We start from the raw sequence: 26,177 nt of genomic DNA on the forward strand, positions 1-26,177 counted from the left end.
TTCTTAGAAGATTCTTAGAAGATTTCAGTTCCTTGATGGATGATCCAGGAAATAGCACTGATTTCTCTTCCCAGCTCCCCCCTGTGCTAGTAAACGTTTCAATAAGACACTGAAAACAGGACTTTGGGTTTGGCAATTATAAGCCTACCCTCTATCGGGGATTTATCTATCAATTAGGATTTTGTCCTAGGAAACCTCCACTGAAGGAAATGGGATGTTCTCACTCTTCCTGGTTATGCCTCAGAGAGCACTGTTGAAATTCTATTTTTGTAGATTGGTTTATTTCTGCTGCTAAATTAGAATTGTAGATATGTAGTACTTGTGCTGTGATGATAGAGAACTGTTGTTGTTTTTTTACTGTGGCTTGTTTCATACAGCAACAAAAAGTAGTGTGCAAAAGTAAAATGTAGCTGCAATCCTATGTATGGTTTCATTGGTCTAGGTAGGTCCCACTGGTCATGTTCATATGTCACAGTAAACCATGGTTTAGCACAACACATATGAGCTGGAAGTAGCCTGAGGCTTACTCGTGTGTTTCACCCTCTCCTCTCCTTCTTATGTGCTGAGAGGAAATCTTTGGAAAACTTTCTTTCAATTTCCCATAAACATGGTTGGTTATTGCATCTGAACCAGGGAGCGTGGATTGCACTAACTATGGTTAGTGTAAACAAGTCAGCTTCATAACCCATATGTTGAAGCTGGTTGGTTTTGAAACTAATCAGAACTACTGACAAGCTAAAGTTGATAAGAAACTGACGGCAAAAGCTTTTGTGGTTCTCCTCCTGGCTAGGAGGGCAGGGAAGAGGTGAGTGTGCAGGCCTGAGGCTCACTCGGGCTTATCCCAGCTCATGCATGTCACACTAAACAATGATCTAGCATGACATATGAACATAACCAGTGGGACTTATTTCTGAAAAAGCACGCACGGGATCAGGGTGTAAACATTAGCACTGCTGACCTCATTATATGGTGTATCCTGCATTCCAGAGTCTTCCTTCATAGCTCCTTCTTCTTTAATATTTGGTGTAATGTTGAGGAAAGCTGGCCATCCCATAGAAAACAAGCCTTTTTAAAAAAACAAGAGAAAGAGCCCCATGAATCTATTAATATTACACTCTTAAAAAGAAGAGGATGCTACTATAAAGAATGCTTTAAAGAAATGCTGATCAAAAGGACTTTTTTCAGAGCCCATAGGGTGAGTAGAACAAATGGAATGGGGTAATTTTGTGATAGGTTATTTATAAATTCCATTCAGTTCATTAACCTATTGGCAAGGCTGAAGTGTTATGATTGGATGATTCAGGCAAATAATATTCTTATTCAAAAAGCATTATTGAGAAACCTCCCAAATAATTGTATTGCTAATATGGCAAGGCATTTCTTTATTTGGACCATTCATAAATAAACAACGCTCCTGGATTCTTTATAAATAAAAAAAATGCTGACAGAATCATATGCTTTGTGTTTAGTCTGAAGTTATGAAAAGATGAATTGCCTCCCCATCATCCAGCCCCCTTGCCAAGGTGATTTAGGAAAAGAGGGTAGGGCAAGGTGGTGACAATGAATACTGCTGGCACAGAATCTAGCTTCTTTTGAACATGGCCTGAATCTTGGATTGGCCTGAAACCATTTTGAAAGGTTTTGAGAGAACAAACGGTTGAAATTCACATTTGATCCACTCATTTCAAGACTCAGAACTATCACCATAATATTTGTGAGTGGTCACATTTTCTCCCTTTCTCCCCTAAATTGCTTATGATTTTGCCACTACAGTAAATATATTTTATTTTGCTTTTGGAAACAGGAAAAAAAAATCACCAGAATGATGTTACATGGATTTTTTTTGAACTCTAATGCAGGAAGAATGGAATTTCACTGGGAAGAGCTACCATGTTATTAGGAGGTTTTTTGTTCTAATAATTTCCTCAACTACGTGGCAACAGTCCAGTTCTAAGGCAATGGATGCATGCCTCCATCTTAGGACTGGGGGTTTTCCACCCGAGGGAGATGTAGATGTAGCTTGATTTACATGCCTTTTCTTTCTCCCATCCTTATTAGAAAGCAAGGCAAGGGAAATGCAACCCACAAGAGTAATGCAAAATGCAGTCCAAGCATAATCTGAACTGAGATAAACTAAGCAACCTGCAACAAGCAGTGAGAACTATCCCACTACTGATCCCCACTTCCTTCTTGGATGCTACTAGATCAGGGATGGAGTGCCTCTGGCCCTCTAGGTGGTTGCCATTTGGCTGCAGTTGATGGGAACTGGAATCCAACATCATCTCCAAGGCCACGTGTTCTCCATCCATGTTCTAGATATTCCTTCTACCAGGACTAGAATCCTTGAAACCAATAGACTAAAGGTGGGGCAAGAGGTAGCTAGAACTACTAGGGTATGGAGGTAGGTGGACCCTACTCCACATACATAGTCATTGGGCACAGGATTGCTGTTGCCCATGGGAAGCTTGCAGAAGTGGCCATGCTGACTTATCATGCCTTGGTGTGTGTTTGTGTGTGTTAGAGAGAGTGACCTTTGCAGGCAACCAAATTTCATTTTCTTGTTTATCTTGGTGGGTTTGCTAAGTGATTATTATGCAGGCATACCCCATGCATACCTTAATGTGGAAAGTCAATGACCTGAGAAGTTGTCTTGGAGTAATCCTTATAAGAAAAATGTATACAGCATTGCAGTAAAAGACTTCTTCTAATTCAGTCTTCCAACCAATGACAGAAACAGAGAGAAGACCTGACACCTCCCAATGTCAAAGAATATAAATATGCATCATGATATTCCCTCCCTTTTCAGTTAACCTCTTCTTCTGTTGAATCTCTGCAACCGGTGTGGGTCAAATGTGGTTGTCTATGCCACATAAACAGACGTGGTTAGAACACTCACTTCCTCCAGTATGAGTTGTTAGTAAGACATTACTATCAGAGAGTTCAGCATCTTCCAGGAGCATACGAGAGGTACATATCTTTTCCATTTTCCAGTAACCTACGATAGTGTGAGATGTTATTAGCATTCTGCTATCTGTATGTGTTAATACATGCATACTTAATGATACACACTAAAGAAATGAGATACAAATGTCCCCCTTCCCAAAAGAGATTGAGTTAAGCTTCATTTTCACACCACATGCAAGGTTGTAACCATTGATTTTACTGGTTGTAGTATCTTACATGGGAAACATTTGAGAAGAGTCAAAGCTGCTTAAAGGATAACTACAAAAGGACATGAATTTCATCAGATTGAAATAGGCGGTCACATTTTACTGTTTGCTGCATCGATGCTAGCCTTGGAATAAAGTTATCTTACCCTTTCTTTTCAGGTATTCGGCAATAAGGGCAGCTATATGGATATAGCACATAGCAGCCTGCAACAAGAAATTGTATGCAAGTGTTAATATTAAGCCGCACAGATTTTCTTTATCCTCATAAATGTCAGGCAAGTGTTTTGCAGAAAGGTAGCCAAGCTTCACTTGACAGATTTATTAGTGTGAATGTTTGTGCAAAACAAGAAACTGATGCTGAAGTCTTTACTTGAGCTAAGCTCCAGTTACCAAGAGATTTGCCTAAAAAGGCTAAGAGTATGGCTAAATGAGAGCATCAGGATTTCAACCATAAAAACAACTATCTGGGTCATGTCCTTGTAAGAGCTTAGAAAATAAAGGAGTCTAAAATAATTTGAACTCTGAATCAGGTTTCTTTTGGGGTGGGAAAGGATGCACAATAACACTCAATAAAGTGCTTGCATTTTAACAAAACAATTGTTAGCAAATGTCAACGGGTGATAATACATGCTCTGCTCCAGCCAGATGTATTTAAGTCAGACTCATATAGAGTGCTCCTCCCAATCCCTTTTGGATACAAAATCAATCGTTAGTATTTGCAAGTTACCTCTGATAAGTCACCATTTCTAGCATGGATCTTGGCCATGCTTTCTAGCCAAGTCCTACGCAATTCAGGCGTGCTGGCGTATGAATTTGCCAAACTGTACTGCAAATCCACTAGCATCTCGGGGTCCTTCTCATGTTCCTTCATTTGAGCTGTAGCCATCAAAACCGTCCTTATGCGTTTGGTCAAGTCTTTCACTTCTGCTGGGAAGTTGCTGTTCTTTGGGGAGGAGAAGCAGCAGAAGTGTACTTTTAAACTTACAGAATTTCCGTTTCCATGTTAAATCACATACTTTTGGGACAGATGACATAGTGGACCATACACACACTTCAAAATCCTGTGCTTGCTGGCTCTTGCTCCTGTTCATACACAGTTACTGACAACTTTGCATGCCACTCCATTTTTGTGCATCATCTTTTTTATATAGCATTTATCATGCAATTCAAAAACCTTGATCATGTGCAAAGTGGTAGCTGAACATCTAGCCACAGACTAGGCAGGTGGGATATGCAGGACTTCCCAGAGGTCATAGGAGTTAACCAAAAGATACTGGGTCAGGATGGATGTGTATGGAGGCAAAAAGCCATGACCCCAGTACAGTTAGGGGAACCCTCTCCAGGAATCTAATACATACTTTGGAAAGTTATTCATTCACTAAGCATTTGGACACCTCTTGAGAAACTGTAACACAATTTTGCATGAAGATTATTGAGATCAGGGAGCAGGTTTTTGTCTATGTTTGGATACAACCAGATGTCACTTTGAATCAAGATGGCAGACTGAACCATTGAAAACTGCACTGATTTTAATTGCTGATTTCAAAACTGCACTGATTTTTGATCTCTTAGAATTCTAAGGGAACACTGTTGATGAAGCTACCAGTAGCATACAAAGCAGACTGAAAAGAGCAACCTCTTATAGAAGGTTTATAGAATTGTAATGTCCGAAGGGACCACAAGGGCCATATAGTCTAACCCCCTGCATGACCATGAGATTCCATGTCTCATGCTGTACTAACTGAGATCTTCAGCTTTCCACTGACATTGATCTATTTTTTCTAAAGGACCCAGTCCATGTGATACTTACCAGCATTATCTTTTTATTTATTACATTGGTGCCCTACTTTTCAGGCCTGATTAGCTCCCGAACAAGCTTACAATGAATATTTACCAGAATATACAATTTCATCAGACTTTGTACTGATAAAGCAGGGGAGAGGGTGCCAGAAAAATTGGTGTGATTTAGCAATACCCTAAATGATTCTGAGCAAATTTCAAGTCAATATTGGGTAATTTATTTACTCCAGAAATAGCTTCAATGATTGCAGTGGTGAAACAAAATACAATTCAGTACCTGCAAAGATATTAGCAGTAGGGACTGGACTGGATTATGCATCTCAGAGTGATTAGAAAATTAAGTATATTTCTTTTGCAAAATATATTTTTGGAAGGTTTTCACAGAAAGGACTAAGATTGTAATAGAGGATAATGTAGCTTAGGACCCATCTATTTATAGTTGTAAGTAATACCAGTCATTTCTTACTTTCATTTGCTTGTCTCCGTTAGCGAAGTTATTTGTAATCGCCAGTGAATGCTGAAACCGGGAGCCTCCAATTCCTGCATCTGCAATCAACTGGCTTACAGCTTTGATGAGCTAAAAAACATTAAAAGGAGGTGTTAGCATAAGTAAATCAAGCTAGCCAGTGGTTATTCCTTAGACGAACTACTAGTACAACTTAATAGACTGCAAAAAGGGCTGTAGTTTAGGGGCAGAACATCTGCTTTGCATGCAGAAGGTCCCAAGTTCAACCATCAATTTCTCCAGGAAGGGCTGGGAATGTCCTGCGTCTGTAATCCTGGAGAGCCTCTGCCAGCCAGTGTAGACAGTACTGAGCTAGATGGCTCCAGGGTCCGACCTAGTACAAAGAGGATCCTATGTTGACTGAGTTACAACATGGACAATAGTCCAAGTAGTTGTCTGTATATGTTCAAAGAGGGAACTAACAGCTCAAATGATGGCAGTGCCCCATGCGACATTTCAGAATTATAATCAGGGATATATAGGACACTAAGTGTGTCTCAAGAAGATTTCTACGCTGTGGACTGCATTTCCAGAATTAAACCTGCTCCTTTCCAACCAGAAAGTTTCCTTTAGTTTAGAAAGAAAAGTTGGGGTTTTGGGGATTTTGCCAAGGTACAGCAGGACTGGAAGAACAGAAGTGCTTGGGAACTCTATGTGATCTGCACATAGACACTGCTCATCTCTAGACTGAGTCGAGGCAAAAACTAAAACAATGCCATGACCAGGAAATTCAAAATGTAATCTGTGTGGGATGCTTATTCATCACCATAGTGTTTACTTACCTGCAAATGGGACCTGACTATTGACTTCTGCTTATTAAATTCAAAGTTCTTTCTCATGAAGAAATACAGCAGAGCAGAGGCTTCCATCTGTGTCGACCGTGACCTGTGATTGCAGCACTTAAGAATTTCATAGCAGAATGAGCCACATAAGTCAGCCTGCCCTTGGAAGAATGCTGAAGGGAACTATGGAGACAAAGATACACCTTTGCTACAACATAAGAGATTTCTTATAACACAAATGAAGCATCTGTCAGTGCTGGAAGGCAATCAAAGACCTCATGCCACATAAACTGCCTACAGTTGAGAAGGAGCTAGTCGTGACCTACAAAAAACACCAACAAGACTATCTGCATGGGCCACCGTGATCTCCAAAGATCATTGCTCAAGGTCATTCTGATTCACCCAGGTGTACATGTCATAGGGATACGACACAAATATTGCTGCATATGTGGCTAGCTAACACCTAGCTCAATGGTTGCAAGTGAGCACGAGGCAGGAGAAACACTCAGAGAGCAACATGTTGTATAGTTGATGTTTAGTGAAACAGACCTCTCCCTCACTAGAAGTCTTCAAGCAGAGACTATAGACAGTCATCTCTCGGGGATGTTCTAGCTCTGGATTTCTTCAGTGTGTAGGTAAAAGGTTGGATTGGATTGCAGTAGGAGTTGGCTAAATGGGGTGCCTCCATGAACTCACCTTCAACGGCATCACTACAGATTACTGGGAGGAGTGAGGCAGCAGCAGGGTTGGTGTGATGCAGCTGTAGCACTGGAGCTAAATGGATGCCCCCACTTGCACCGACTTCACTGCTGCTTCACCCATCCCAGTACGTTGCAGTGATGCTGGTGATGAAAGGTCATGTAAGGGCTGCTGCCCCACCCTTCAGCTCTTATTATTGATCACGGACTTCTGGAAACCATAGAACTCCCGCTTTCTGCTTGGACAAGCAGTACAACCATAGCCTCAATAACTTCTAAAAACATCCTAAGAACTGGTTGAAGTAGCTTTAAGTCCCAATTTGCTTTTGCTTCTGATGCGATTTCTTCTCCTCTTTAATTTTGATAGGATGTATCTAATATAAAATCTAAATAAAGATAGTATCCAATTAATGATATGAATAAATGAACTGAGATTTCTCTGAGTAACAACATGATCGGCTGAGCAGACTACGGAGAATAAGTAACATTATTCTTTGCATGCCACCTGTTGAGATGAGATTACTGAAGGAAAATGGAATGGAATGAGCAGGAAGAGAGCAACGTTACCATGTCAAGATGGAGCTAACCCCCATAGATATTTCAAGGAAGCATCCAAATCCATTCACTCCAGAGATAGCTCAGTGGCAGAGAGAACATGCTTTGCATGAAGAAGGTCCCACATTCAGTCCCTGGGTTCTCCAGGTAGGGCTTAGAAAGACTCCCTGCCTGAAATCCTGGACAATCACTGCCAGTCAGAATAGGCACTACTGAGCCAGATAGACTATTGGTCTGATGCAGTGTAAGGCATCTGTACGTCTCCACTCTCCCACTATTAAACAGGCTCCTGACAGTCTGCCACGTAATTGAAAGCTGTTCCTGCTGGGTTTGTCTAATGTTTCCCTTGGCCCTAGAAATATGCCACTGGCGGCGTTACAATAGCACACGTTGCGAAAGAAAAGCATTCTCCTCGCATTCTGTTTCGAGTACTTCACCGTAGGGTTCCGTTCAAGGAAGGGCTTGTCTTTATCCGGCAAAAACGTGGCTTTTGAAAATTTGCCGTATTAAGCAATGACTGAAGATGGTGGAGGAAAAAGCTGTGGATGGAATGGGCAATGAGGAAGGGAAGGCCAGTTCAGCTCCATGCTGCAGACGTATGAGTAGGACTGCAAAGGCTTCCCACTGGCACCTATCTGGTTGGCAACCATGACAACAGAGGGTTGGACTAGAAGAGCTTTTGGTCTGATCCTGGAAGGTCTGTTCTTACGTTCGTATGTTCAGTAGTCCATGAACAAACACAAGGAGCTTTGCTGAAGAACTAGATTAAAAAATAATAATGATCCCGGACTTTCTCTCCCAAATAATTCTTTATGAACTCTGATGTTGAATGTTGCCTGGGTATCAAATATTGACTGCTTGATGCTAAAGCTCAATTTAATGCCATATTTGATTTTAATATTTGTTATAAGAAAGGATGTGACTGTTAACAAGCAATGGGCTGCCATTTTAATACTTGGCTGTATTTGATCTTCAATAATATTGATCTATGATCAAATATTACAGCTGACATGCAATGCCTTTGTTGGAACTCTAGCATTTGATAGCTAGCATCTGCTTTTTTTTTTAAAGCAACCAACAGACTGATAACATGTCTATATCGATCAATGTCTGAGGTAAAATTTTGAATCTAAAACACAAATTTCTATGAGAAATTATCTGAAATTGTATTTCAGTACTGATTTCCAGGATGCAACTTGATCACTAATTATGTGGCAGGCATGGTTTCAACGCTGGTTTAAACAACAAACGAGCACTTCTTATCACAGGTGACCCAACTGTAGCAGGGACGTACCTTACTCACAAACAATCTAAGAGCAGCAAAGACGTGCTTGAGGGCTGCTGCAGAGTGATTGATTTGCAGAAACAGCAGGAAGGTATCAAAGACTTTCTTCATCAGTGTGTTCTGGCAATCTGATTGTTGCAGCTGTCTCTGAAAAACGAGCCAACAAACATCTTTCAGTCTTTCAAAAGCTAAACTGCCTGGCTTTCTCTGCATCTGTTTCTCCTGCCCAAATGGGCAAGGCCTGCTTTAACAGAATTAGCAACACAACGTCAAGTCAGCTGCTTCAATACTACCTCCCAAAGTATCTCAAATAATATCTTCTCCCTTAAAATAATTCTGCCTCCCCCCACTTGCTGCCCCTTAGGCCAGGAAGTTCCAGGACACTTACATGATGTTCCTCCTCCTCCTCTCATCAAAACCTATGTTTCTAGGAAGGCTTTGCCACCAAGAATGGTGGGGCTGCACTGTTCACCTGACCTCCCTTTGGCCAGCTTGTTGCAGCATACCAAGAAGGAAAGGTGGAAAGGTGAGATGGCAGTGCAGTGCAGTGCAAATGCACTGGCAGAGCCAATCAGACACTCCTATTGACATGCTTGCACAGTGCGGACCTCACTGTTGTCTTATCTTTCTCTCTCTCCATCCAGAAAAACCTGCAGCAACCCAGCCTGAGGGAGATCCATTGAATAGCACCTCACACCACTACTGTTTGGCACAATGCCACAATCCACTGAAACTTTAGTTTAGGGCAATGTTTTACTGTTATAACACATGCCTTGAATGCAAAAGCTCCAAGGAAAAAAGAGAGAGAGTAAATATACATTTTGCAGAACTTTCTGATATTATATCATATGCCTGCTCACCTGCTTATGTTTCCTAGATCTGCATAACTATTGTGAATTGCAGAGGAAAAAACAACACCCTCAGATTCTAGGGTGCATCAACAGTAAATGTAGCCATGCACATTTTTCTGTCTGAAAGGTGAATTGCTTACATCTCTGCAAATGCCTATCACAGAAAGATATGAATGTTTATGCAACTGTATATAAGAAACAGGACTCAGTAGAGAGTAGGAAGTAAGAAGAATCTTGGTAGAGGGTTAAAAGCCTATCATAATAATACATAATGCAAGGTGCATTGGGCCTAGCACATTCCACTTACTTTTCCAAGCATGATTCGTAGATTTTGCCCAGATATGATACCTTTGGGTCATGTCTTTCTCCAAAAAATTAAACCGTGCAACTATAATAGGTTGGCATAAATAATAGAAAACTGTGATTTTCATGTAAAGCATTAATTTGTCATATGGAAATCATACCTGATGATGTTGAGTAAACAGACATAATAAGTCAAGAATAGTAAGGCAAACTTCCGTGGCAATGTTGGCTTCGGTATCTACGTAGTTCACAATATCTGTTTCATTGGAACCACCTACAACAAAACAAATGTCATGGGAAAATGTATTTGAGGACAACAAGCGCAGACCAATTCACTAATGGCAAGTGCCAACAGTGAAGGGGAGGTCATTTTAACAGCATTTGTGTAAAACACTAGGCTTACTATCACAGTTATTTTTTTAGCTAAATTGCTAAAGATATAAGCTTGAATGAGTTGTTTTAATGGATGCTCTGGAGTAAGACTCATAAAGACTCATTACCCACACGGCAGCAGCTGACATTAGAGCAAAATGCAACATACACCTAGGTCTTTTGTGCTTACTTGCAATGGTGCTGTCTATCATCTGCAGGAGTTTAGGGTTGGAGAAGGCATTCTTGCCACGTATTATTGGTAAAGTTTGAGATCTGTGGTGCTTGTGGACGTCACCGCTGGAGGCAGAATGTATCCTGCAAAATGAGAAGTTAGAGGGTCTTGCTTAAATGTTACATACTGTGTCCCAAAAGTTCTTCATTTGCTTCAATATATAGAGTAAGATGCCAGTTTCTATTTGACATATTCCATTTTCTCCCAATATGAATGTAATGAAGCAAGGAGAAGTAATGGGCAGCAAAGTGGGATATAAAGCTCACTAGAAAGATTACTTAGCTGAAATTTTGTACACATGTGTTAAGTAACTTTAGGGACTTGGGTAAACTGGCAATTGTCTCCTCATGCTTGCAGCAATGACAGAAGGGGTTCAGGATTGGAAAACTGAATCTTGAGTCACAGACTCTGCATTTTTGTGCACAATCTTTAATGGTGTTTTATGTCTTATAGCAACAGACTGCCCTGATATATTATTGTATAGCAGTTTAAAAACAATTTAAGAAAAAACAGTTTCATGTCTTTTATGCTTACGCGCTTCACTGTTAACATTATATAAGAGAGATCAGCTCTCTGTTGGCACCAAATACCCAAATTCAAGAAAATTACCTGGCATGCTATGTACTGAACTCTTACTAGCAACTGACTGAACATGCAATAAAATATATTTAATGGGTTGTATATTTAGCTAAATTAATACCTCTCTTTAAAAAGGCAGAAACAAGTATAAAGCATATGTGGTATTAATATGGCTATACTTATTTTTTTCTTTTTAAAGCAGATGATTATTGTAGGGCTACAAACCACCATCCCCAAATCATGGCATCACAACAGGGCACCAACAGAAGGAATTTAAAATATTATTATTATTTAATAATTAAAAAAAAATGGGAGGGGATGTTGATAAGCCACAAAACCCCCCAAAAACTTCTCAGGGAGGGGGATGTTGATAAGCCACAAAAAACCCAAAAAACTTCTCAGGGGTAAGTTAAATGTAGCCCATGTATCCATTCCTGCAGATAAGCATATCTTTGTTTTATCAGAGGTGTAGGCTGGGGCTTCAGCAGCAGAACAGATTTCTTAACAGCAGAACTTCCAATTAATAAAGCTCTCAAAAACAATCAGAAGGAGCACTGGCAATTATCAAGATTCTCTTAAGATACAGCCTTCTAAGTCTTGTTAAGTTAAAGGCACAATGGCAAGAAAAAGACCAAGTGATTGCTTTGGAGAGAGCAGAGTGAAGCAGTGGGTTAAGAATTTGCTGCAGTACACCTCATTGCTAGGCCTTTGTTTTGTTGAGGTGTCAGGGTCGTTTTCCTGTAAACATGCCGCAATACAATGGCCCAGTGAAAGGATTCATTCAGTTCTGTAAAGTGAGATCAGGGCTTATTCTGGAGCGAGAAGCAAAGGAGTGCATCATTCCCCCTCATGCTTCATTTGGTCCAGCCATTCGCCATGACACAAGGCTATTATACTGGCAACTGTTGAGTTTCAGTTAGCTGTGAATGAACAAAGTGGCTCTCAAAGAACCATGGGATAAAAATATAAATGTGTCTTAAAGCCTACAAGCAGAGCAGATTCAAAATGTTCAGCCCTTAACATTAAGATGCATCTCACTGTCTTCAACGAACCAAATAACAGCACAACAGGGATTTTAATCACAATACCTAAGGATTCCTAAAGTCAAAAAACCAAAAGTGAACTGGATCGGAACCCATCAACATTTCCATCTTTTACTTTAAAGCAGCAACAGGAGGCTCTGAACTTTTTGCAATGCTGGTGTTGGAGAAGGAGGATTTCCCCTCTTGATTAATTTATGATTGCTCAAAAGTAAGCCCCATTGAATTCAATAGGGCTTATATCTCTGTAAATGAGATTAAGATTCTACTCTAAATCACACATCTATCTAAAAGTACTAAAACTCAACAACGGGAGGTAGTGGAAGATACAGGTACCTCTATTCTGTTAATAACAGCTTGCAGAAACAAATCTGGAGCACTTTGATTTTAAGTAAAAAATGAAAATATTGGGGAGATGTAGCCATGTATAGCTCAGCCCTTAGAGTCACTGCACACTGGCTGCTTTGCCTGTGGTAGGTCTACATGCAGATCACAAGGCAGAGCTGTCATGTCCAAGGAGCTGTAAGCACAAAGCAACCTATTTCACAGCACTGAGGCGACCCAGATGCAAAACTGGCTGGATCTATTGATAAAGTGGATACAAGATAAATATTACAAAAATATTGTGGTCATATGGCTTGTTAGATTGAAGTAACTGCATGGAAAAAGTATAGAGAAAAAGAAGAGGAGCATGGGATAGGGTTACTGTTGACTCCTTTTAGCTTGGGATGAAGTTAAAAGCTCAGTAGCAAAATGTATCTTACCATTGGGGCAGAAGCCCAGAGGTCTGGCAGGATGAGTTAGAGCCTTTCAGGGTTCCATTATTCTGTGTTGTTTGAGCAACCTTAAAAGCAGCAGCAATTTTCCTAATAATAATAATAATAATAATAATAATAATAATAATAATAATATTGTTGTAAGATGTAATCCTTAATATGCTTTTATATAATCAGCCTTATTGAACACAACAGGACTTATTTCTGAGAAAACATGCATTGAGTTGTCCTTTTTCATATGAAAAACACAATGGGTAAAAGATAATAAAAATACCAATAGTTTGTTTTCATTTTATAACTGCTGGAAATGTAGCAGACAGAACAGCTCATTGTTGCTGCTGGAAATGAAAAACAAACCATCATAATATTGCCAAGGAAAAGTGCGTGCCTGATCCTTGGCAGCTGCAAAAATAGCCTCATACTTCAGAAATAGTGGCCAAAAAATGAAGAGGCAAGAAGGTATTGGATTGCAAATGCTGCAAAGTATTATTGATCCCTTTTATACTACCTGTCATAGGAAAAGTCAACTGTTAAAAGCAACATGCAGCTGCTAATGCCATCAAACTAGAAGTTTTGCACACAGGGACGAACCCTCCTTAAGTTTTTTCATGTACCTAATTACTTATCTTCTTGGTAGTAACAAGGGAAGCAGCATTACTTGGAATCCTACCAGCTTTAGTGCATTTGGAGCTCAGCTTTCTGAGAAAAAAGCCAGTCTGGATTGAACTTGTACACACTGATATTTGGGTCATTCATTTACATGCCAGCTTCAAAGTGTGTTTGAAATTTCATCTTGCCATATGTTATATAACTAAAGCACAACTTACCTCACTATGTTTCGTTTCCCAAGGTATCTGAAATTTTGGAAGCAAACCCTGAAAGAAAGAAAAAGTGAGACTCTGATAGTTTTTGTTTGATAGTACAGGGATGGTCAGGCACTCACCTGAGCATAAAGTCAAAAGTTTGAACAGCAACAGGGCATGCACACCCTCTTCCTTGCATGTGTCCATCCCCTAAGTCTCCAACTTTCTTCATACTGTTCAGAGAAGGTCTTGTAGGGGTGAGGAACCTTGGTTTAACAGGGTCCCCAATTGCACAAACAGTTCTACTCATGTTCAAGTGAGTGCAAGGAGAAGCCCAGGCTTTGCCTCTGGAATATGGCAAAGGTCAGGAACTGAGTGGGGTGCGCCATGTGCATTGGGAGAGGGGGTTGTGTGCATGCCCTCCCCACCACACTTTCAGCATTTGCATGTTCAGGTGAGTGCCTGAACACATCTTATATAACAATGCACGTACACACACTTTACACTGAACCATTTTTTTCTCTTGCCAGGAGTATGGCACTGCAGCAAGACCAAGCTTGCATAACCACATCTAGCTTACAAGACATACAAGCCACCTTTCAGCTCAGGTTTTCCATGCCTTTGGAAGCCGACAGGATAGGAAAAGGGAAGCATTGGGAGTCATGATTCACCCCCAATTCTGAGCAGAAGTCACTGGACTAGACCTCCCATCAGCCCGTATCGTTGGCCAAACTGAATGGGCTGATGGGAGTTTGAGTCCAACAACATCTGGAGGGCCAAAGTTCTTCATCTCTGCTCTAGAGGTTAAACTAGTTTGGCTCTTTTGACAGGGCTGAGGATTCCTGAACAAGACAGAACTGACAGTGTCATAATTTCTCTATCATTTCTGTGGTAGTTTTATAAAGAAGTGGGCACCTTCTGTGCCAACCTTTAAACGGTTCTATTCCAACAGGCCTATGCAGGCAATTAAGAACACACCCTTCCACAATGGTTAATTGATGTCTGCTTTTGATGGTTTTATTGTATGGTCTTATGTTTCCATTGTGGGAACTGCTTTGATATTTTTTAAATGATACAGTGGTATACAAATATTTCTATAAATTAATAGCTGAGCACACCCACATCTTTCACCTCCAGGTAGCTGGCTCTGTGTACAGCAAACTATAGGGATCACATGCATAGTGCTGAGGACAGCAGAATCCTAGGCATGTCTACTCAGAAGTAAATTGGACTCACTTTGAGGAATGCATGCATAGAATCATCTCCTAAGAGATATAAGGAGATTCTGAGCCCTTTCATGGCATGTGATCTATAGTGAGGCTGACATAGGGAGCAAATAATCTTCATTTATTTCACAACAGAAAGAAGGGGAAGGAATTTGTCCCATGATGGGTCAGGAATGCATATGATGAAAACATTTTCTGTTCTCTATGTATGGGAGACCATAACACACCATGTTTTAGGCACAGATGTTATTAGAAGAGGTTCAAGATTCACAGGTTTCCTAGGTATATGGGTGGGGAGAGGGAACAATATTTCAAAAGGCCAGCAAAGATTGGAAATAATTGGCCTTTAACAGTTCAAAAACAACGCATATGTGGATCTGAGGCTAATAATTTTCAAAACGTCAGTAAAACCCAGTATTTACACCTTGCTTCGTTCTATTTGAGTCACTGCCAATGACAGCCTTAGAAGGACAAACCTCAGAGTGAGCTTACTCTAAAATGCTGAAAAAGTCTGTTATCTCTGTGAATGGGGCTCTCTGCCAGTAGGAGATCAATGTATCTGGAAAGAGACATAAAAAATATAAATCTATTATTTGCCCGCAATTAAAGAGCTGACTCAAAGCATTAAGAACATAAGAAGAACAGTGCTGGATCAGAGCACAGGCCCAGCTGGTCCAGGACCCTGTTCCCATAGTGGCCAACTAGATGCCTATAGGAAGTCTGTAAACAAGAGCATAGGAACACAGGAAGCTGCCTTATACCAAGCCAGACCATTGGTCCATCTGGCTCAGTATCGTCTACACCGATTGGCAGTGGCTGTCCAGGGTTCAGACAGGAGTCTCTCCCTGCCGAGCTGGAGATGCTGGGAATTAAACCTGGGATCCTCTGCATGCAAGGCAGATGCTGCGCCATTGAGCTACAGCCCCTTCCAAAGGCCAGTTGGTACACTACCATTCTCACAGCCTTGTGAGGTAAGCCCAGGGGGGAGGAGCTATGTAGGATACAAATGAAGCTGAGGACATGAATGCAGCAGAACGCTTCCCATTTGTTAGTCCTAGAAACTGGTATTCAGAGGCATATTGCTCCAGCTCTGGAGGTTGAGCATTGTCTTCATGGCAGGTAGCCATGGCAGCTTTCTGCTCCATATATTTATCTAATTCCCTTTTTAAGCCATCCATGTTGGTCACTGCTGCATTGTGTGGGAATGAATTCCATGATTTAACTATGCGCTGTATGAAAAAATAATTTCTTCTTCCTATGAAATATTCAGGTTTATTTGACGTAGGGGATACCTGATTCTATCCACTTTTTCCCACACCATGTGTAATCTTATAATAATAATAATAATTTATTATTTTTATTATTTGTACCCCGCCCATCGGGCTGGGTTTCCCCAGCCACTCTGGGCGGCTTCCATAGAAACCAAAAATACACTAAAATATCACAGATTAAAAGCTTCCCTGAACAGGGCTGCCTTAAAATGTCTTCTGAATGTCAGGTAGTTATTTATCGCTTTGACATCTGATGGGAGGGCGTTCCACAGGGCGGGCGCCACTACCGAGAAGGCCCTCTGCCTGGTTCCCTGTAGCTTTGCTTCTCGCAATGAGGGAACCGCCAGAAGGCCCTCGGCGCTGGACCTCAGCGTCCGGGCAGAACGATGGGGGTGGAGACGCTCCTTCAGGTATACTGGGCCGAGGCTGTTTAGGGCTTTAAAGGTCAACACCAGCACTTTGAATTGTGCTTGGAAACGTACTGGGAGCCAATGTAGGTCTTTCAAGACCGGTGTTATGTGGTTTCGGCGGCCGCCCCCAGTCACCAGTCTAGCTGCCGCATTCTGGATTAGTTGTAGTTCCCGAGTCACCTTCAAAGGTAGCCCCACGTAGAGCGCATTGCAGTAGTCCAAGCGGGAGATAACTAGAGCACTGCTTATACACTGCTACCATGTCCCCTTTTATTTATTTTCCCAAATGAAGCTTGAAACATTTTTTTGTGAGGGCTTGCACTCTATGGTTTCCTCACCTTCCGAAATTGTTTTCATAATGTGAAGGAAACACATCAGGAGACTTCTCGTTTCAGCCTGATCTAGTTTGTCAAACCGAAGAGCTGACCCAATCAGGGATAATGGCCTCACAATCTGTTAAGAGTGAAATACAAAGGATCTTTGTAGTGACTTGGAGGCCTTCAGATTCTGAAAATTGTTTCCAACCATTCACACGCATGCGTACCTTTTCACAGGTTTCTGTCGCCTCACTGTTCTTTTCGTTGGTGCTTGGGTTAGAGTCGAGACTTGCTAAGGAGCCTCTGGAGTCAGCATGGTTTGCTGCAGAAATAGCTACTGATGAAAAAGCTGGAAACAAAACCCACAACGAACATGCTAAAATGATGTTTATGGACACAAAAATTAGGCAGAAGAATGAAAACTCAAAGTGTAGGGTGGAAAAGTGACACACTTGTGGAACACAATGTTGCTCAATTAATGAAGACACTGATGGCCATGGGTCTGAGTGTATGAAACACTGTTGACATAGGATGATAAATATACAGGGATATTTGTGCTGTTGTTACTGATGATGTTAGGTACATTCTGAGACACAATGGACCAAAGATCACTGAAATGAAGAATTTTATTACGCACAATTAGTATTGTATACAGATAGAAGTACATACATCGAACAGTATTTCTATTATATCCTTTTGGCCAGGAGTTAATTTTATTTATTATTACTTATTTTAAACACTTGTATCCCGCCTTTGGAAGGTCTCTGACAGGACAAGGAGTTAATGATGCCCATGTTTCTGAGCTCAGCCGACCTCTGCTGTTGACTTGTGTTGGGGTGTTTTGTCATTCTGCATGTTCCTGCTGTAGCTATGGAATGTGTGGTGGATTGAATTACTGATGGTGACTGCCAGCACTGAGCCTAAAAACAGAGTGCTGAAGGCCAGCTATGAATCTGCTGGATTCTATGCTGGTCCATTACCCACATGGGACCAAAATGGGCCTTTCAACTGCACTGACCTAGAGCTGGCACAGCAATTTTTTTTTGGAAGAAACACTCTCCAACCTCCCACCCTGACCAGCATAAGCCAGTAAGGCTTCAGATGTGCTGGTAAATCTGTCGCTCCTCCTGAGTACAATTTATAATTACTATTCTAATTATTTACTTTACAAAAATGAGTTGAGAACAATGTGACCTGTTCAAAGTTCTTTTATTTTGGGCACCAATTTTTATGGAGCTCGGTCCCTGCTCCTGCCAACCTAGCAGTTCGAAAGCACGTCAAAGTGCAAGTAGAAAAATAGGTACTGCTCTGGCGGGAAGGTAAACGGCGTTTCCGTGCGCTGCTCTGGTTCACCAGAAGCGGCTTAGTCATGCTGGCCACATGACCCGGCAGCTGTACGCCGGCTCCCTCGGCCAATAAAGCAAGATGAGCGCCGCAACCCCAGAGTCGGCCACAACTGGACCTAATGGTCAGGGGTCCCTTTACCTTTAACTACAAAGCAGGGAAAAGTGTAATAAACTGATTAACTCCTCTCCCCTGGAATTATGGGAGAATGGAATATTTAAGCATATGCATACATTTAGGAAGCATGGAGAAATCCCAAAGGGATTCCTCTTCCTTAAAACAAGAACAACAGGCTGGGGTCATGTTTGATATCATTAACAGAAGGAATAAGATAAAGTCTGGTGTGAGAGTGCTGTAGCTGTACAAACTGAAAAACTAACTCAGGCATTATTTGGATGACGAAAATATATAATACGAAGTTTTCTTGCCTTGCATGTTAAGGAAATAATCAGAGTTTAAAAACTGGTAACAAGCCTCATGGTGGAGCAATCTGCCCCAAATGCTTTCGTACCTGCTATAGAGTTAAGAACATCTTTGGAAAAAGAGGTATCTACAGAGTTTGCATGTTTCATTGCTGCCTGACTCTGAAATCCACCAGTAGTACTCAAATCATCTCTGGATCCCTGGATTTCAATGAGAACAAGGGAACAAATTTAGTCACTCATATCATCAGCTTTCGAAAACAGCCTGTTAATTTGATAGTTATATAATTACATTGCTACTGGAATGGTTTTCTGGCATGACGTTAAAAATAAAAACAACCCAGCACCTGCTGATTAATGCCAAGGAGAGCTTATCCTCACTACCAAGTTAATCTTTCATATTTCCATCTACATATTTTTCCTGTGTGCTCAAATCAAATTCAGATAAAGCCCTATTCGTGTGCTACTTGTGTCTACATATGCATGTAGAGCAAGGAGAGGAACCTTCTGCTGCCTTTGCCTCTAAGGCAAGTGTATTGGTTGACATATGAATCCTGTATATCAAGTCAGCCAACATGAATATACTCAGTGGTTACTTCCCCTGAAAGTTGCTAGGTCAGGTGGTGTTGTCTCCCAGAGCATAAGAAGTTGGGAGTCACTGTACAGGGCTATGGAGAGTGGGAGCAGCACAGCATTTCATATGGTTTTGCTATGAAGGCTCTTCCAAACAAGAAATCTCTGACAACAGTGAGAACACCAAGCTACTACAGTCACATGAGTGGACCATGTGAATGAATGCTTGAATTGGTCTTTGGTTGCACTATAGTAACTCTTCCTCTTGTCCTTCATCATCATCATTATTTTTTAATAGCCACAGTCACCTCTCAGGGTTTTAGAACAATGGCTGGATAATCCAGATACTACTGTAATATAGCTGAGAAGCCTCTTTAGACAGGGCTATGTATAGACTTCTATATAATTTACAGTTAATTAATCCATAAGGGCTAACACAAGTCTGTTGAGGGCCCTCGAGGTGGATATATGAGTGTGTAGCTCATTTAAGGGCCTTCAGCCTAGTGAATTTGGGTCAATTGTTGATAAATTAACCTAATTATTCACCCAGCAAAGACAGATCTGAAAACAGAAAGGTCTGTATGAAAACGTAACAAAAATGACTCAAAATGAATTTGTGGAACAGAAGCTCACTCTTGTTTACCTGATTGGACGTATTTATGTTGAACGGAAACAGGTCCTTCATATATATCCTTGGCATGTTGTCTAAAAGCATGCCATACAGGGGCATATACAGGTTTGCTATCTTTGCCTGTTTCTCCTGGGGAAAAAAAATGAAATTCAAAGAGAAAGGCTCACTGCAGGTGGCTGACTGGTAGATTTCAAAAGCACACAGGAATATGCAAGTAAGGCAAAAATTTACCAGGTCGGCATATCGATCATCAAAGGAATGTTTCGCCATGAGGTTTTTTAGTACTGCCAAGGCCATGTGCCTAATATCCTGATCTTCCTGGAGCGCAAACCCAACCTCTCGCAGAAGTAATCCAATTAAGAAATGCTTTCGGCAAAACTCATTTGTCACAGTATACTCTGGAATATCTTGAAGAGAACAGGCAAGAGGTTCATTGCATATTACTAAAGTTATGCATGTCCAAGAAATAGATATGCCAGCAAGAGTCTAGTACTATTATCAGCCATTGCTATTATCCAGTTAACTTTTTTTTAATTAAAAAAACCTCATTATATTTTCACAAAGCTCTTTCGATTGAACCAGTTATTTTTCAAAGGTTCCTAAGGCAATGAAATATTATATCTATCTTTGCAAACATTTCTGTAAGGTATGGTTGGTGGATATTAGTCTCATCCAAGATCGCACAATATGGAAAACATCCAAACAACAACAACAACAACAACAACAACAATTTATTTATACCCCGCCCATCTGGCTGGGCTTCCCCAGCCACTCTGGGCGGCTTCCAAAATATTAAATATTAAAATACTGTAATACATCAAACATTAAAAGCTTCCCTAAACAGGGCTGCCTTTAGATGTCTAACTCCCAACTATCAACATTTGTAAATGCTTGGCTTCAGGTAATATTGTAGCTAATTTCAGAAGTGCTATGAATGGGATTTGGACCTCTTAGTGTGTTCATCCATTAATTTATGGTCATGGAAGGAATAAAAGCAATTCACCTCTTACCTGATGCATGAAACTGCAGTGTTGTTTCTGATGGTGTTGCTGGATCTTAAAAGATTTTGCAGAAATAGAAGGGGAGGGGAAAGACAACAATTACCTTTTTATACAATGAGCTGACTTAGGAAATGCAAATTGGGCACGTTGATCCTTCATATAATTAGATTAAGCATCAAAGTTCCATTGATTTCCCTAGGGCTTATTTCCAAGTAAGTGTCTTTAGGATAAAAAAGTTTGTTTTCCTTGAAAAGAAATAATAAATAAATAAGGAAGTTCTTACCTGGTATGTCTGCCGATCTCATAGGCAGGCACAGAGGAATGAAGTGTTCATGATTGCATACTTCTTGAAGAAAGTCAAATTTATACTGGAACAAGATCTGAAATGTTACAATAGTGATTGTTTTGCACTCAGTATTGGAGATTTACACTTGCATTACACAGGTCACACAGAAAAGAGGAAACCAGTGGTCTGTCATGTAAAGCAAAACTGGGTTTGGTTTTGCTATTTCACTGCAATTTATTTTGGATCCTTAAATATATTTTATTTCTTATGAGCATTAAATTGTATTGAATAAGAGGATACCCTTTGGGAGAGGGCAGAATATACTGTGTAATAAATGTGAAAATAATTCCCATATGTTGCTTTTATGTTTGGACTATTGGTGACCCAGGGGAAAAGGACTGTGTAAGCACTTCCTGTTTAGTCAAGAAGCAAGGCAATGAAGAACAGATATGGATACTTCACAGTTTGCTGGAGTAGAGCCTTTCAGTACTTCCCTTATGAATAAGCTTTCAACAAGGGGTGTATTTCGAGAGGAAATGCAGTATGCAGAGTGCCCTGCTGATGTCGGCATCCTTTTTACTGCACATCCATGATGATTTGTGCACATGATTGTGTCAGAGCAGTCACATGTGATCCCGCTTTATATATTGTTTGTGTCTGCAAATGCTTTGGGTTGGTCTCATTTTTGTTGCCCCTCTGGATAGCAAAAATGTGGTAGCATCAGGGAAGCATCACAGAACCAGCTGAAATAGAATAATTCCACCACTGATGCATTGTTACTGGGCCAGAATGCACCCTCAATAAAATAACAGTCTGGAGGGGTCTGAAGTCTTGGGGAGTGTAGTAAGACTGGGTATAGCTTTAGGGGCTGCACTGTATAGATAAATGTTGCATAACTGCTTCCACATGTTTTGGTAAAGCTTTGATTATAAATGCAACAGAAAAGTAGTATCTTGTATAGACCAACACTCTCTTCATATTAATCCTGATGTTAGGATCATCCTACTGTGTGTAGGACCCTGGCAGAGACACATGCCTGACTGGCATGTTCTCTCCATCCTGGTCGTTCATTCGGGAGCTTCAAAAGCTTTCTCCAGCCTGAACATCACAGTGACTGATACCAAGAGGCATTAGTACACTTACATAGTTTGCGTAACAGACTCAGTAGCACAGCATTTTGGCTAATCTACATTATTTACATATAATACACTCGGAGCATTCTGACTTGGCTCCTTCCTCTTTCTCATCAGACACCAAAGAGAAAGAACAAAGGACAACAGTCCCACATCACGGAACACTGTAATACCAAACATCCTGTCTCCGTCACTTCCCACTAAGTGGAATGAAAACATACACCGTCATGTGACATAAAACAATCCCATGACTGCAGGCACGGAGCAAGAATCCTAACACCTGATTCTTTCAGCTGCTGAAGAACTGGGCTGTACATTTAAACACTATGCGTTATCTTACCTTGTGGTCACCTGGTCCAAACATGCTTATATAGCTGTTGATCATCTTAAATACAAATCCACGGTCCATGAATGTGAAACAACGCTAAGAATAAAAATTGAGCTATTTTAATTATTCACTCTGGAAAGGGATTATATTAGCAGAAGAAAGGCAACAAAGCACCAAAGTTATCATCATCCTGTCAAACAATAAATTGACTGTGGACCATATCTGGTCTTGGGGACCAAATATTTGTCAGCAGTTTTCAGCTCAACAAGGAAGTCACCTTATATAAATGGCACTAAGAGATGAAGAGTCAAAGTAATGTGGGTTCTTTTTTTGCAGGGAGGGGAAGCCAAAGTAAGGCATTGTCTAGAAGCCTAACTATAGGTTTGACAAGCATGGATTCAATCCAACCCCCCACACCATATATCCCTGGACTGACATTATGCCGTGGAAAAAATAAATTAAGCTTTTGACATGGCACTAGAAACATACTTTCTCTGCAACCTGTGATTTGCTAGAACTAGTGTCAGTGAAAACCAGGTGTCTTGTTCTATAAAGGGCTATAAATACAAATTGTAAGGTAGTATGATAAAGTTGCATAGTATGCTAAATTAGCATGAGCTTCTCCACATGGAGTGTAGCTGCACAGCTTCCAGGTTCTGACTGCTCCAAGCTGAAGGCAAACAACCCAGTGCTGCTTATCAGGCACCCAGAAACATTTAAATGTATGACATTTCAGCAACATGTAGAAAATCCACACTGTTTGTAGTGGCTTTATGGATGTTGCAAAACAGGGCTGAGGAACCTCCAGATACTGCTGGACTACAACCCCATCATGCCTAACCATTGGCTGGCCTGGCCAGGGAATTGGAGTCCAATAACCTCTGGAGCGCCATAAATTCTCCATCCCTGCTCTAAAATGTAGATCAGACCATACCAAGGCTAAGTAAAGGCTATTTGCGGTAAAAGCATCTTACCTTCAGAAACCTGCCAATGCTGTGATTTGCATTCCTTGTTTCTTCAAGAGCATCCCTGTGTTTCCAAACAACATGATCTGAAATCACCATAATGAGCGTATCCAGCTCATTTTGGAATGATTCTGGAAATCTCTGAGTGCGAGGCATCTGAACAGACAGCAGATGACGTTTTTAGAATATAAGTTTAACCCTGTCACCACTCAAAGTTCCCCTGTGGTTCTCTCCAGCCCACAAAACCCAACAAAGCTGCAACTTTCAAAGCTATAGAGCGCTCTATAAGAGAATTTGATGGTATTACTCATGAATGGGTTGTTAGATAGAGTGGCCCACCTGTGAAGCCAGCTATGACAACTGCCTCAGGTGGCAGGATCTCAATGTAGATCTTATGTAGGTTCAGAACCATGTATTGGAAGGGAGGAAGAGGTAATTATATCAGTTTTGCATAGGAACCTACTTATGGTAAGACAAACCATTGATCCATCTAACTTGGTATTGTCTATTTTGACTGAGCAGCAGCTCTCCAATCAAAGAAAGGAAGGGGGGGTCCTCCAGAAAGATGGTTTCATCTGTGAACCTCCCAATTTTGTTCAACTACTAGCTATTGATTGTAACAATTAAAAAATGATTTTATTTGAGCTCCTATAAGTCCTACCAGCATGACCAACTGTGAGGGATTGTGGATGTTGTAGTATATCTGGAAGTCCCACCCATGCTCCAAAATTACATTTGATGTGCCATGAGAGCACAAAAATGTACAATGCTACCTTATATTGAGTCAGACCATCTAATCAACACTGTCTACACTGATTAGCAGAAGCTCTCTCTGAGATCTCAGGCAGAGGTCTCTCTTAAGAGGTCACTCTAAAGTGGTGATACTGGGGATTAAACTGGGAACCTCCAGCATACAGAGTGCATGCACTACCACTGCGTTATTGTCCTTCCAGTACCTAGAGCGCAGCCATTATATTATTAATTTGTGAGAAGCGACAGTCTATGCACTAGCTCACACATCTTTGGATCCTGGCAAATGCTACTTTTTAAGGGGGAGGGAGGGAAGGAAGGGGATATTAATGGGTTTTTGTTTTTTTACTTAGCTTATTTCTGGGAGGGAAAAACTATGCTTAAGAAAGTGTTTACCTGACAGCCTAATGAAATATAATTGGGACTGTGGAGTAATCACAGCCTTGGCTCTGCCAGACGGAACAAGATAAGGATTATGTCATGCACACTCTGTGCAATTATCTCTCCGAAACAGCAGATGTGTCGCTGTTGCCTCATTTCTCTGCCAGATACACATTTGATTCTGCTGAATGTTTGTCTGTGAGCCGAGCTACGCATTTTCTTATCTGCATAGCTCTACCTTTAACTCCATGGTTTGAATAGAGGTGTTTAATACAAATTATCTTCAGGTAGATGTGTGTGTGTGTGTGTGTGTGACAATGGGCATATGCCAAAGTATCTTTTTATGCTCAGGGATGTTTTTGTTCAAGTAAGGTATTTTAAATGTGTGTCTGTGTAAAGATTGATATCTGCTTATTCATAATGGAGAGCAGCACACAGTCTTACCTGTATTCTCTTTGTATCCACCAAATGCTGAGCCATTGATTTTAAGATAATTGCGAAAAAGAACCAGGAGTGCTATTAAAATTGGAAAAAAGAGAGAGCAGTAAGTTATCACAATGACAGCAATGCTCATTTCTTTCTTTTCCTTGTTCACCCTTACTTTATAGTTTCCTTCTTAAAATCAGAATGATCTCTGTAATTTAGGTGAGGCACGAAGAAAAGTTTTACAAACAAACAAACAAACAAATTTGGAGTTTCAATGGTCCAAATATTCCACATATTGCCATCTTGTTTCCAGAAGCTGCTGGCAAGATTGTGAACACTGTGAGAAAACTGACCTGCTCTTCTATAAGCAGGGATCTACTTTAATTCCCAGTTTGGATATGTGTGAATACAGAAGGAATGTACTATAATTTCATTAAAAACAACAACCCACTAATAAGTTAATAGTTGTCCATAGAGCATATAGCACTCATTCAATTAATAACCAAAACTGAATGATCAACTTGGTGTGAACTTTCAGACTTCAGGGTGATTTCTAGATTAGAGTAGGGCAACAACGGAATCTAATGGGTGCCTTGCACTTGTAAAATATGTTGTGCAAACCCTAGTACAGCTGTTCCTATTACTAGGTAATAGTTAAGCTTGTGCACTACAGCTTGTGCAATGTAACTCTCAAACTTCATGTGCAAATGCCACGTTGGATCTCATCCCATATCTCCATGTACGGTACTTTAAATGCTGACACCCCAGTCAAGAATCCCATATGAACTTCTATGGGCACCCAGTTGGGAAGATCTGTTTATGCAAATGGCTCTGTTCACTTCAGTGGAATGGATAACCCAACAAACACAAATGAAGTGAAGCACTCTCTGGTGTATGGAGCAGTAAAAAGCCAACGACACACAAAAAAGGAGCATGAAGAAAATGGTAAATCTGTGCAAATC

The 26,177-nt window shown here is 40.7% G+C and overlaps 1 protein-coding gene and 1 long non-coding RNA gene across 22 annotated transcripts in view; both read right to left on the reverse strand.

The window, feature by feature from the left end:
• Positions 1–26,177, reverse strand: part of DOCK10 (dedicator of cytokinesis 10) — a 202,484-nt gene that overhangs the window by 16,007 nt on the left and 160,300 nt on the right. For 13 of the 21 annotated variants that reach the window (XM_083506256.1, XM_083506255.1, XM_083506269.1 and 10 more), the window contains 22 exons: positions 25,234–25,305; positions 23,668–23,814; positions 22,706–22,789; positions 21,230–21,326; positions 20,956–21,000; positions 20,177–20,352; positions 19,958–20,074; positions 18,831–18,942; positions 17,203–17,324; positions 16,997–17,111; positions 15,470–15,536; positions 13,776–13,823; positions 12,937–13,038; positions 10,512–10,636; positions 10,111–10,223; positions 8,805–8,942; positions 6,258–6,440; positions 5,437–5,547; positions 3,898–4,113; positions 3,317–3,374; positions 2,897–2,995; positions 959–1,065 (listed from right to left, as the gene is read on the reverse strand). In XM_083506256.1, the coding sequence (XP_083362382.1) occupies positions 959–1,065; positions 2,897–2,995; positions 3,317–3,374; positions 3,898–4,113; positions 5,437–5,547; positions 6,258–6,440; positions 8,805–8,942; positions 10,111–10,223; positions 10,512–10,636; positions 12,937–13,038; positions 13,776–13,823; positions 15,470–15,536; positions 16,997–17,111; positions 17,203–17,324; positions 18,831–18,942; positions 19,958–20,074; positions 20,177–20,352; positions 20,956–21,000; positions 21,230–21,326; positions 22,706–22,789; positions 23,668–23,814; positions 25,234–25,305 (2,454 nt within the window). The remainder of the gene's footprint in view (positions 1–958; positions 1,066–2,896; positions 2,996–3,316; positions 3,375–3,897; positions 4,114–5,436; positions 5,548–6,257; positions 6,441–8,804; positions 8,943–10,110; positions 10,224–10,511; positions 10,637–12,936; positions 13,039–13,775; positions 13,824–15,469; positions 15,537–16,996; positions 17,112–17,202; positions 17,325–18,830; positions 18,943–19,957; positions 20,075–20,176; positions 20,353–20,955; positions 21,001–21,229; positions 21,327–22,705; positions 22,790–23,667; positions 23,815–25,233; positions 25,306–26,177) is intronic. The other 8 variants (XM_083506264.1, XM_083506262.1, XM_083506259.1 and 5 more) reach the window with 3 other exon arrangements.
• On the reverse strand, positions 17,586–18,769 carry LOC310708404. Its single transcript, XR_014527003.1, has 2 exons — positions 18,471–18,769; positions 17,586–18,219 (listed from the first exon to the last, which is right to left on the reverse strand). It is a non-coding gene; the product is annotated as an uncharacterized lncRNA (long non-coding RNA).

This window comes from Podarcis liolepis (assembly GCF_965112155.1).
Source record: "Podarcis liolepis genome assembly, chromosome: 5".
Taxonomy (NCBI): domain Eukaryota; kingdom Metazoa; phylum Chordata; class Lepidosauria; order Squamata; family Lacertidae; genus Podarcis; species Podarcis liolepis.